This window comes from Zootoca vivipara, chromosome 3 (genome assembly GCF_965207765.1).
Source record: "Zootoca vivipara chromosome 3, rZooViv2.hap1.1, whole genome shotgun sequence".
In the NCBI taxonomy this organism is placed as follows: Eukaryota; Metazoa; Chordata; class Lepidosauria; order Squamata; family Lacertidae; genus Zootoca; species Zootoca vivipara.
This window is the reverse complement of record NC_142586.1, coordinates 104,858,406-104,872,206: the sequence shown is the minus strand read 5'-3', so window position 1 is coordinate 104,872,206 and position 13,801 is coordinate 104,858,406. Positions and strand designations below refer to the sequence as shown.

The 13,801-nt window shown below is 44.1% G+C and overlaps 1 protein-coding gene across 1 annotated transcript in view; it reads right to left on the bottom strand.

Moving 5' to 3' along the window:
• Positions 1 to 12,114: 12,114 nt before the first annotated feature.
• MSH2 (mutS homolog 2) overlaps positions 12,115 to 13,801 on the bottom strand; it is a 50,743-nt gene continuing 49,056 nt past the window's right edge. The window contains exon 16 of the mRNA XM_035111064.3: positions 12,115 to 12,576. Within this exon, the coding sequence (XP_034966955.2) occupies positions 12,415 to 12,576 (162 nt within the window). The 3' untranslated portion in view covers positions 12,115 to 12,414. The remainder of the gene's footprint in view (positions 12,577 to 13,801) is intronic.

Below are 13,801 nucleotides of genomic sequence, written 5' to 3'. Positions count from 1 at the left end.
TGTAGTTGGTTAAGGGAGCTGTGGACTCAAAAAGGTTGAAAACGTCTGGGTTACAGCAACACATGAACAGTTCTTGTCTGGCCTTCAAAATAGACATTCCATATTTGGAGTTGTTTCCTACCTAAAAACTCCCATTATCTTTATCAAGGTGTCATCCTCAATCATCTCCCAGCTGGCTCTGGTCAGCCTAATTGAATTTGTACCAGCCTCTCCTATACTGCTATGCATTCCTAAACTCTGTTAATGGGGCAGGGGGCTGTGCGGGCTCTCATCACCTGCTAATCATGGCGCATTTTTGGTTAACTGAAAAGCAAAAGAATTCAGGAATACAGAGAAAAGCATACAATACACAATTCTGAACTGGGCAGTGGGGCCACCTATTTGGCTACATAGGTAATAATAATAATAATAATAATAATAATAATAATAATAACAACAACAACAACTTCAAACATTAAAAACTTCCCTAAACAGGGCTGCCTTCAGATATCTTCTGAAAGTCAGATAGTTGTTTATTTCCTAGACATCTGATGGGAGGGCATTCCACCGAGAAGGCCCTCTGCCTGGTTCCCTGTAACTTGGCTTCTCACAACGAGGGAACCACCAGAAGGCCCTCGGCGCTGGACCTCAGTGTCCGGGCAGAATGATGGGGGTGGAGACGCTACTTCAGGCCTAGGCCATTTAGGGCTTTAAAGGTCAGCACCAACACTTTGAATTGTGCTCAGAAACGTACTGGGAGCCAATGTAGATCTCTCAGGACTGGTGGAATATGGTCTGTGGCCACTCCCAGTCACCAGTCTAGCTGCCGCTAGATATTATGATAATGATTCGTTCATACACTGCTTCTTTTATGTGGCAATGCCCCTCCCTCCACGTGAAATAAGATACGAGACACAGTGAATAAATTTAAGTGGGCGAAAAGGCCACAACTTTATTGGTTACAAATGATGAGCGGTATTGGCATAGGCATTGGAACCTAACCGGCTATATCCAACTGTAACCCGTGTGTTACAGTCTGGGAGAAATTAACCACCAGAAAGGAGCCCAGTGATGTACATCTACTGGAACACCTCCTGTGGCCACCGTTGGGGGGGTGCCATAAGGCCCTGTCCTCTGTAGGCCTTTAACGGAGTTACTTCTCCAATTTCTGGGCAGAGGATGACGCCCCCCTTTCTTCTTTTATGCAAATTTCCAATGCCTAACCGCAAAACCAAGTTGTGACGAATTGCTATGAGGTAGGCGAAAAAACCAGCTTGGTTAGCCCAAGTGGAAAAAGTCCTACCAGGGTGACCAACCAAAGTCCATAGCAGCGTCGGCCTAACCTGCCTAGCCTAAAGGGTGGGTGGGCGGGTGATCCGTTCGGGTTGGGAGCCGGGGCAGGAAAGGCCGAGTTCCCGCCTCTGGCCGGTTTTTAAAAAAGAGGCCCCGCCTCCCGGCCGACCCTATTTGCCGGCCCGGGTCTAACGGAGGCGGGAACTCCCACCTCGTGAGGGGGCTGAGCTCTCAGCCCCCATCGCGAGAGTTCGCTCGGGGCCAGCCCACAACACCACCACCGTGGGGAAGCGGAAGTGGTTTTCTGTCCCAAAGGCCTCCAAACTCTAGCATAGTTTGTAGTACCGTACAGAGTGTAATAAAATCCCATAAATCAACCAGCAAGCAAAGCAACACAAGGCAGCCAAATCACAAACTGGGAGAGTAAAAAGAAAACCTTTCCCAGCTAAATGATTAATGGTTGATTGTACCAACCCTCTACATTCCAACATACTTTAGGGGCTAGACATCTAAGCAGACAATGAGGAACACCCCCAACTACAAGAATAAAGGATGTTCTTACCACCCACATATTTGTCATTTAGGCTTTAAAGCTGGAGATGGAATTCCTTTTTATATTAAAAACAAAGCTGTGTGCGGACCTCCCAATCCATGCTGTGGCCCCGATCTATGGCTCATGTTAACATGGTTCTGTTCTGATTTAAACTGCCAATTTAAGAAGCTTATGCAGAAGCAACTGTCCAAAGGGGTCTGGTTTGGTTCTCCGTTCTATTTAACACCTACTTGAACAAATAATCTGACAAATTACCTCCCCCAATGACTGCACACTTACTGAGGTTACGGGACATTTTTAGTGGTGACTCCACATCTGTGCAATCTGTTGCTAAGATTCACATAGTCCCAAACCCTGACGCCCTTTCAGGCATGCTGTTGAAACATTATTATTATTATTATTATTATTATTATTATTATTATTATTATTAACTCAAGCCTTTCATCTTCAGTGAGAGTTTACTGGTACTTGATCGGTGTTTCCCTGCTGGTGGTAAAACAAGAAAATAAAAGCTCTTATCTTTGAATTGGGGTTTTTTTCCCCAGTGATTTTTTAAACTGTTTTTCACCATTTTTCAGAGCTCCCATGAATCGAAAAGCAGATTATAAATTTTCAAATTAAACAAATAAGTGAAATAAAACTGAGCCAGCTTCTTACCCCAGGCTTACCTCCACAAAGCACCCTGCATTAATTGAGGCCCCACAGGGCAGTTGTGTTTACAAGCCGACACAATTTTTCATCACTAACTGGATCATTAACACAACAGTGTGTGAAGAATAGCACTCTATGCAATTCAGTGTGCGCTGAAAATCACCTCAGAGGGCGTCAGCAGCCTCTCCTTTATCTCCGACAGGATGCAGAAAATAATACCGTTGGTTACCAGCATCCCGGGATGAAGCTTGCCATGCATTTTTTATATATAGAGGAAAAGGTTAGAGGGATCAATTTATAATTTAATTAAGCTCAAACCTCTAGACTCTTTCCTTACAAGGTTAAAAATACAAATTTATCTTAGAATCTCCAGGCACGCCGTGTTTTATTTCAATCCATAATAAGATAAATATTTATGTTGTTACTTGAGGGACAGTCGTTTTTTACTCTCAGCCTCCTCAGCAAAAGGCCCAAGCTTCCTCCATTAAAGATAAATAAATGTTTCCACATTTTCAGGTTTGTGGCAGAAACCTACTTCTTTTCTCACTCATACCGCTAGGATCCGGAGTCAGCCGATTTAACTGATTGGCAGGAGACTCTCCTGAGGAGAGCCAGACAAAAGTGAAGGACTTCTTCATGCGGTGGCTAACAACTTTGTGGAAGTCGCTGCCACAGAACACAGCAATGGGCAGTGGTTTTGGTGGCATCGAAAGGGGATTAGATGAATTCATGAAGGACAACCGCAGATAGACTTACTAGTTCAGGGGTAGCCAATATTCTGCTCTCCAGATGTTCTTAAATTCCAGCTCCCATCCACCCCAGTCATCATGGCCCAATGATCAAGGATGATGGCAGCTCTAGTCCAGCAACATCTGGAGAGCAACACATTGGCTACTTGGGGTTGTTTCCAAAGCAGTGCACAGCAGAACTTCTGTTTCATCCTCCTTTGCCTGCCCACCAAATCTTGTCCAGGTGGTCTTCTAATCCTCTGGAGCTGATGTCAAGGGTGTACGGGGAGATGCAGGAGAGAGGAGGGTGTTAAGTATACTTGTTTAATTCTCACTGAAATGGAGAATGCCTAAATGTGTATTACGGTACTGAAGGCTTTATTGTGGGGATTTTCCATGAGGCTATATTAAGCTCTCTGGGCTCCTAGATGGGTTGCTATTTGTTATTGTTCTCTGCTAGCTCTGACATAGATAGATTTTTTATTGCGGCTAAAAGTCCACACAAGCGAAATACATCAAACACAAAAAGCAAAAAACACTCTGACATAATGTTTAACTCTAGATCAGGTGACGAAGGTATTTGGCTGCAAATCTCCATTTTGAAACCTGATCTCCATTTGCCACTTGATCTAAAGTTAAACACTCACGTGTTAGCTAGCAGAAAGCGGCAATAGTTACTTATCAACCCATCTAGGAGCTCAGAGACCACAGTATACATCAGTGGAATTTCTCCACATTAAAGCCTTCAGTAATACACATTTGGTTGGACAGTGTTCTCGAAGCTACGAACATGAGTTTGACCAAACTGCGGGAGGCAATGGAAGACAGGAGTGCCTGGCGTGCTATGGTCCATGGGGTCACGAAGAATCGGACACAACTAAACAACTAAACAACTAAACAACAATACACATTTAGGCATTCCCCCATTTCAGTGTCAATTAAACAATTATACTTAAGAATAGAATCCCAGAATAATAATCACAGCTTTCATTGCGGGAGGCCAAGGCTGCATGAAGAAGAGTGGCAGCAAACAGTGGTTCTTTGCAACACAGCATGAGAGGAGACTCTCCATGGCTGGCTGTTCAGAACATCCTTCCAGAGCAGCACCAAGGGCAAATGTCCCATTTACCCAGCTGGGGGGAGGGGGGAACCTTCAGTCCTGCTCTTTGGAAAAAGACACCTGCTTTGGAGCTCCAAGGCTAAGTTTAAGGCAGGGCTCATTGCCTCCAGGAGGAAAGGATTGTTAATCCCTTTAAAGAGCAACATGGCATTACAGTACTTGATGGGCATTTTTCTTCTCCAGGGGAGACATGGCAAGAGGTCTGATGGCGTCATTTTAATTTTCCTTTCTCATTAGCTGCTTTATGCCAAAGCTGGCCATGTTTTTGTGTGTGGGAGACGCCACACTCGCTACTTTCGGGCACGCTGCCTTATTAGCGACAAAATTATTTGTGTTTCTCTTCTCTTTGCAGAGCTGGCCGCCAAGAGGTGTTTGTGCATGATCGCTTCCCCGCTCAATTTGTTATTGTAATTGCTGCCATGGCCATTTTTTAAAAAATTAAGCAAATAAAAGCCAAGATTGGTACCTGGCATAGCAGTGATCAGAGCAATAGAACAGGAAGGCACAAACTTGGAGATGTTAATTCAAGGTTGCCTGTTATAGCCAGAACAAGCTATAAATAACCAGATAAGATGGGGAGAGTGCCTTTAAACCTCGGGAGAAATTCATTTTTTATGTTTTCAGAACATTAGGGAGGGAGGTTCTTTTTTCCATTGTATCGATTTCCTTGATTGAGAGCAGTCAAAGCAAAACCAGCATTTCACTCTTGAAACTGGAAAAAGGTGCACAGAATGCTAATTCTTTTATCAGTCTTTTCACATGTGGAGCATCAAAACTGAAAACCGATAGCATCTGAGGCATTACACTCCCTATTTTGCTGCTGGGAACCCTTTGCCATCATTAAAACCACCTTGGCATCCAGCGCTGGAAACCCATCAGATCCTGGGCTGCCTCTTCAAACAAGTTCCAAGGAAAATGTTGAAATGGCTGAGATTGAGGAAGTATCTGGTGACCAATATGTTATGATCCTGTGATGGCCAATTATAAGCAAAGATCCACAGTGGCTTATTCAGCCAGCCAGCTGAACGCTACTAACTTCAGAATAATAGCAGCTTTTTTATATAACCACAGAACAAAAGTGGGCCATGAAATGCTTCCCTTCCAAGTACACAAGAGTACAACAACAACAACAACAACCATTTCATTATTTATATGCCGCCCATCTGACTGGCTTGCCCCAGCCACTCTGGGCAGCTCCCAACAGAATATTAAAATCACAATAAAACATCAAGCATTAAAAACTTCCCTGATGCCTTCTGAACCTCAGGTAGTTGTTTATTTCCTTGACATCTGATGGGAGGGTGTTCCACAGGGCAGACACAACTTCTTGCAGTGAGGGAGCCACCAGAAGGAGCTGGACCTCAGTGTCCGGGCTGGACGATGGGGGTGGAGATGCTCCTTCAGGTATACAGGACTGAGGCTGTTTAGGGCTTTAAAGGCCAGCACAAACACTTTGAATTGTGCTCGGAAACGTACTGGGAGCCAATGTAGATCCTTTAAAGCAAAGGAGTATTTACTTGGACACCAATATAGGGCTATTTAGTTTAGAGAAAAAGTAAGAGGTGACATAAGTTTATAAAATTATACATGGCATGGAGGGAATGCATTATTTTCTCCCGCTCTGATAACAATGGCACTAGTTGGCCTCTGTGAGAACAGGATGCTGGACTAGATGGGTCATTGACCTGATCCCACAGACTCTTCTTACGGGCCCATGCTCAGAAAGTGTCCCCATGTGTAACGTCTTCCCCTTGATCTCAGTGAATGGGGAAGGACCATATACCCCCACTCAGTAGCCAGAGCTAACTTGGGTGAATCTACCCATTCAGGACCAAATGAGACCATGATGTTAAACCACATGGTCGTCCCTTGAATGTTTGTTTTTTCTTTATCTGGTGTGAGACCATGGTTCACTTTACCCATGAACATGGCATTAATCCATATTACACAGACAGACAGACAGACAGACACACACACACACAGAGAGAGACAGACAGACAGACAGACAGACACACACACACTGTTCATACTATTCATAGTGAAGAAGAAGAAACTATGCAAGGGCCAATAATGTGATTGTGAGCAATCATTTCTTTGAATAAAATCTTACCATAGGATTACCATAGGAACTAATGTCAGTGGACTGGAAGAAGCAAAGATCACCAGTGTCGAAGCAATGATTCTTCAACATCAACTTTGTTGGACTGGTCATGTTGTGCAGGTGCCTGATTATCGTCTTACAAAGCAACTACTCTATTCCAAACTTAAAAATGGAAAGCGTAATCCTGGTGGTCAACAAAAGAGGTTTAAAGACTCTCTCAAGGCAAATCTTAAAAAATGTAGTATAAACACCGACAACTGGGAAACACTGGCCTGTGAGCACTCCAGTTGGAGAACAGCTTTTACCAAAGGTGTCGTGGAATTTTGAAGACACTTGAACTGAGGATGAAAGGGAGAAACAAGCCAAGAAGAAGGCACGCTTGGCAAACTCTCACCATCATCGACTCCCACCTGGAAACCAATGTCCCCACTGTGGAATGACATGTGGATCCAGAATTGGCCTCCACTGTCACTTACGGACTCACTGTTAAGACCGTGTTTGTGGAAGACAATCTTACAACTGATCGCAAAAGAAGATTTATAGTGAAGAAACTATGCAAGGGCCAATAATGTGATTGCGAGCAATAATTTCTTTGAGTAAAATTTTACCATAGGATTGGATATTCCGCATTACACTGCATTTGGAGCTCTCTCTCTCTCTCTCTCTCTCTCTCTCTCTCTCTCTCTCTCTCTCTCTCTCTCTCTCTCTCTCTCTCTCTCCACACCCACACATTTCCCTCCAGATATTTCTGGACCACAACTACCATAATCCCTGACCATTTCTCATGCTGGTGGGGGGTGATGCAAATTAATATCTATCTGCACATAGATATCTAGTGCATTTCTAAATGGGAACTAGTACAGTAAAAATAGTATTATTAGCTAAGTTTTACTCAGAGTAGAACCACTGAAAATAGAAAACATTATTAACTTGGGTACATTGATTTCAACAGGACTTCAACTAAGTAAACCTGAGTTGAAAACACTCATTATATGGGCATGTGCCATGAATATATCTGACATCTTGTACAAAACAATATCCGGCTTATTACGGTGCGTGACAACCCCTCTCCGTTGCTAGAAAGAAGAATCAGCAAACAATGTGGGAGAACAACTATTCTGTTAATCAACACAGAAAATGTTAAATTCTAATGTTAGAAACATTTGTGCAACCTTGCTGGAAAGGATATTCTCTTTAATAAGCAACTTTTGAATGTGCATGGGCAAAAACCGAAGATTTTATTTTTATTTCTTGCTTTAAATGTCATTTATTTTCATCACAGTGATGACTTGTCAGAATGCACTCCAAGCGCATCTCACCATCCCCCCCCCCCCCCGAAGATAAATGCCAAGCTGAATAAACAGATGAGAGAATATATTTAGAAATCGGACTTTTAGCAATACAGCTTTTTTATTTTATTTTTTTTAAGGCTGGTTGTTGTGGGGGAGGCTAAGAGAAATGTAAGAGCAAGTTGTTTACTGTAGATCTTCAGAAACAAAATCTTGTTATGATGGTAATTATCTAGATTAGCACATGCAAGGCAGAATTACATATTCACCTATCACATGCCCAAGAAGGATATACAGGGCAACCAGGCAGTGTTCTGTTGAGAGGCTTATTGCAGCGTAATGGTATCATTCACTTTTAAACCATTCCCAATGCCATTATGCTTTGAAGCACCAAGTGGCCAATCATGTTGCTGGCTAGGGATGGGGAACCTCCATTTTGCAAATCAAATTTGGCCTAGCATGTGTCCTGATTAGCCTGAGGCAACTTCTCCCAAACCATGCCCATCTATCCCTCACCTTAAGTCATATGTGAGGCAGATAGAAACGTAGAATTGTAGAGTCGGAAGGGATCCTGAGGGTCATCTAGTCCAACCCCCTGTAAAGTAGGAATCTCAACACGTGGCTCCCCAATTGGTTAGCTTTGCAAATGCCCTGGCAGTTTTATTGCTGCATTGCCAGGACGACGCCCTGGAGGTGCAGCAGTAAAATTGAGATGCTGCTGAATTGGCTGCATAACCCAAGTTCCCTGTGGGGGAACTCAATCACACAGCCAGACCGTGCTGAAAGGAGGTTTGGAGTCACTGCCCATCAGTGGAAAGACTGTGGAAACTTCGAAGGATGCTTTGCAAGCCCCGTGTGGTGCTCTGACGTTTTGGCGATCATCAAATGTTAATGAATATAAGATTATGCATGGCCTGTGCAGAGTTAAGCAGGGGAAAGGTTTTCTCCCTGTCTCATTATTCTAGCACTCGTGGACATGAAGCTGAATGTTGGAAGATTCGGGGCAGATAAAACAAAGTACTACTTCAGCACAGTTAAAACTACGGAACTTGCTCCTCCAGGTGTCAAGAGATGAACACCAACTTGGATGGCCTTAAGAGAGGATTAGACAAATTCACGGAGGACGGGGCTATCAAAGGCTAGTAGCCACGATGGCTCTGCTCTTCTTCCATGGTCAGAGGCTGCAGTGCTTCTGAAGGCCAGTTGCTGGAAAGCACAGGAGGGGAGAAAGTGCTCTTGTATTCAAGTCCTGCTTGATGGCTACATGCATTTGATTGGCCACTTTGGGAACGGGATGCAGGACTTACGGTGTACTATTGGCTTGATCCAGGAGGCTCTTTTTATGATCACCTGGAGTCTTTGTGATGTCAACACCCGCCACCTGCCAAATTTGGCCTGTGAAGGATAGAGGCAAGGACCTGGCCCATGGGGCAAATAGGGTTCACCTCCACTGTCGTCTTGTTTTTTTATTTTTCATAATCCAAGGCAGGGAAGCCTAGCCCAGCAGTAAAAGCTAATGCTTTCTTACTAAGGAAGTTGCAGGTTCAATCCTTGGCATCTATGAGAGTGTCAAGGAGCAGATATGGAAACGCCCCCACCTGATGTAGACACCACTGGATGGAGGATATAAGTTGATAAAAGCAGGTATGGCAAACCTGCGGCCTTCTAGATGCAGATGGACTACCAGTCCCATCTTCCCCGATCACTGGCTGTGTTGGCGAGAGCCGATGTGAAGTTGGGGTCTGCCAACATTTGGGGCTGGCATAAAGCATTGTGGTTTTGTATGCGCTGAGCGGCTGGCTTCCTGCACATTTATTATTATTAAATGCAAACTTTCTTATTTCTGGCAGTGGCTGAGTCTCACCAATGGAAAAACGGAGAAATGAGGGCCCGGGGTGGTGCTTTCAAACACCAAGTAAAAAAATGGGCATTCTGCATCCTGCATCGCACCCCCGAAAATGAAACACTGCAAGTGCATTTGCCTGCCTAATGCTCACAACTCTACCATATAATATCCCAATTTCCGCTGCTGAACAGAAGCAGAAACCATCCTTTTCAAAGATGACAGCATCTCTGAAATATACCACTGTGGGCCAAAAAAAAAAAGGCCTTTCACTGCAATTTTCCTGTGTAACTGAAAAGCCACTGAATGCATTGCTAATATTGCCGGTGCCTTCAGTACTCAGTACCTTCTTTGGATGAATTACCAGTGTAAATAAGCACACCAAAGGAAGAAAACCTCATCGGCACACAGGGCTGACAGTCAAGTGACACTTGGGCACTCTCAACAGCAGCACCATTTCAGCTGTGAGGCTTTAATGGCTCTGCATTCAGTGCAAATGTACTCCAGAAAGTCGGGGAGAAACTCAGAAATTAGAACAAGTAGCCTTCTCCTTCTCTCTGCTTGAAGAAAACAGCAAGGATGGATTATTTCTTACCTCGGACCTTGTGGAAGAGTTGGGCTCTCCCTTTGCATAAGAAGGGATTTTACCCTTGGAATCAATCCAAACTAAGGCTGCGATCCAACTCATGAGCAAGTTTCATGGAAATTAGTGAGATTTATTCTGATGTTGACATGCACAGGATTGGGCTGCAAGAGCCACCTTTGATGTTATATTTCCCCACACAAAATAAGATGTCTAGCGTAGCGTGTGTGCACATTTTGATGCCACCAGAAATTTCATAGAAGCACAAAGTTGGAAGAGACCACAAGGGCCATCCAGTCCAACCCCTTGCCAAGCAGGAAACACCATCAAAGCATTATTGACATATGCCTGTCAAGCCTCTGCTTAAAGACCTCCAAAGGAGACTCCACCACACTCCTTGGTAGCAAATTCCACTGCCGAACAGCTCTTACTGTCAGGAAGTTCTTCCTAATGTTTAGGTGGAATCTTCTTTCTTGTAGTTTGAATCCATTGCTCTGTGTCCGCTTCTCTGGAGCAGCAGAAAACAACCTTTCTCCCTCCTCTATATGACATCCTTTTATATATTTGAACATGGCTATCATATCACCCCTTAACCTTCTCTTCTCCAGGCTAAACATACCCAGCTCCCTAAGCCGTTTCTCATAAGGCATCATTTCCGGGCCTTTGACCATTTTGGTTGCCCTCCTCTGGACACGTTCCAGCTTGTCAGTATCCTTCTTGAACTGTGGTGCCCAGAACTGGACACAGTACTCTAGGTGAGGTCTGACCAGAGCAGAATACAGTGGTACTATTACTTCCCTTGATCTAGATGCTATACTCCTTTTGAGTCTCCCAACATTATCGTAGGTTGAGGACAGTACTAATGTACTCGGGGCATAGTTGGGGTCATAGAAAGCCATCTTATACTGAGTCCGACCAATTGGTCCATCTACCCTGACTAGCAGCGGTTCTCCAGGATTCAGATGGAGGTCTCTCCATCCTTGGGAGATGCCGGGGATCGAACCTAGGAGCTCCTGCATGCTCTACCAGTGAAGTGTTGGCCTTTCCCGAAATAATTCAGCTAAAATGACGAAGAAAACTCCCGGTGACAACCAGGAGTGTATATTTATGCAAAAGAACTGTGAGCTCCATTCCATTCTGGTGCTCAAAACAGCTCCACCTTCCAGGCCCGATTCTTCCTTCTTAGAAAGCTACTTTTACTTGATTTGCAATACAGTGGTACCTCGGGTTACAAACGCCAGAGGTCACAAACGCTTCAAGTTACAAACCCCGCTAACCTGGAAGAGTTACCTCGAGTTGAGAACTTTGCCCTAGGATGAGAATGGAAATTGTGTGCCGGTGGCACAGCAGCAGCAAGAGGCCACATTAGCAAAAGCACGCTTCTAATTTAAGAACATTTTCAGGTTAAGAACAGACCTCCGGAACGAATTAAGTTTGTAACTACCTAGAGGTACCAGTGTATTGACTGCACTGTAATTTCCCCCTTTCCTTTACCCACCTGTAGTTCTCACTCAGTCAATATTGTAAATCAGGGCTGGGTGGGGAAATCTCCCCCAGGCCAGGGGGCCAAAAGCAGTCCTCCAGGCCACTGTATCTGGCCCTCAGAACCTTCTCTAGTCATGTTCCACCCCAGGCCATGCCCCTCACTGCTCTCTTGAGTGCTTCTGCTTATAGCTAGAGAGCGTTCTCTAACTGTGGTTATTCCCCTTGCCTACTGCAGGGACCTCAGCTGTCGCTCTACCTATTTTTTCCTCTGGCCCCCGGAAGGTTTCCCAGGAGGAAATGTGGCCCTCAAGCTAAAAAGGCTTTCCCACCCCCGTCGTAAACTGCTGAACTAACAGAGTCTCAACACAGATGAAATAAGGCATGGGAGACCATTTCTAGCAATAGTGAGCACCATGTCCAATTTTGTTTTCCTGCTGTTGCTTATTTAAATATTTCTGTATGCAGCGGAAATAAAATAAGGGGTAACAATTCAAACCATGATGCACTGCATTTATTTAAGGGCAACCCATTTCAAAATTAGAATACCATAGAAAATTTTCAACATATCCACCACCCGTCATAGGAGAAAACAAAACAATAACATGCAAGTTAGTCCTTGCTGGGAAATAGCATTTTGTTCTGGTCTCCACTATTTAACATGGCACCTGCCATTGTGAGAAACAGGATGTGGCATCACCTCCTTTGGCAATGGCCTATGTCTGAGTGCAACTGTGCACTCCCAACTTGAGTTCAAATGACTCCTTGTTTAGATTTTCTCATGTCACGCAACTACTTTGTTTGGGAAAGGATTTCGTTCACATAGCTGTTGTTTTTTGCCGCTACTTCATCTTTCAGCTGCTTCAGTTTGGTTCTGATGTCCTCCTCAGACATGTCTGCCAATGGCAATGCTTTCACATTAGAAAGGAAATCCTTGATTAATTTTTCACCTTCCTAGAAAGGAAAAGAAAATGATGTTCAGCCTCTGATTTGTGTCTTCCTGGATTCCTCTGCAGCATGGGTGAGGAGCCTCAGAGGCTTCTGCTGCACCATTTCTAAGCCCCTACGAATGCATTCGCCTGGCACTGAGAATAACAGCCATTTCAACAACCCAGGATTTGTGGATCAATGACTTAAAATGGCAGGAAAATGGCAAATTAAGCAGATGTGATACACAGAAGACCTAGATTCAGACTCACTCACTCACTCACTCTCACTCACTCACTAACTCTCTCTCTCTCGTTACAGGTAGGTAGCCGTGTTGGTCTGCCGTAGTCGAAACAAAATAAAAAAAATCATTCCAATAGCACCTTAGAGACCAACAAAGTTTGTCAATGGTAAGAGCTTTCATGTGCATGCACACTTCTTCAGATACACTGAAACAGAAGTCACCAGACCCTTATATATCTGGTGACTTCTGTTTCAGTGTATCTGAAGAAGTGTGCATGCACACGAAAGCTCATACCAATGACAAACTTAGTTGGTCTATAAGGTGCAACTGGAAGGAATGTTTTTATTTTGTCTCTCTCTCTCTCTCTCTCTCTCTCTCTCTCTCTCTCTCTCTCTCTCTCTCTGTGTGTGTGTGTGTGTGTGTGTGTGAATATTGATGGTTATCACAGAATCTACGTATCTGCTTTGGCTGCTGCACCCAAGTGATTTATACAAGTCCTGATAGCGTTTAATTCCCAATACTGTACGTAACTGATGAGATGGGCTTTAGTCTGCAAAACCCCAGGCTACAATAATCCGGTTCATCATCTTAAGGTGCAACTAGTTTCCTTGCTGCAGCAAACTGACATGGCTACTCCTCGAAATCAGTTCACAAAGCGTTCTTTGCAGTTCTGTTTATGCCATTCAGCAAACATGTCTGGACAGCATCAGTCTAACTGAAGAAATCAGGGAAGAAGTTTGCAGGCTCAAAATGATTAAGCATTCAACACACGTTGGTGAGTGAGCTTTTGCAAGCCAGTGGTACAAAAACACAGAAAGTATCATTTAAGCAGTTGTAAATGCAGCAGCTGTTGCTCACCCACAAATCATCATCATAAAGCAGAGCCTGCAGAATGCAAAACTCTCAAGTGATGCAATAAGCTAAACTTCCTGGTTTTGGCGGAGATGCCTCAGGGAGCTCAAAGTGGTATCAGTCTTCTGATAAATGACGTAGAGAGACAGGTAAGCT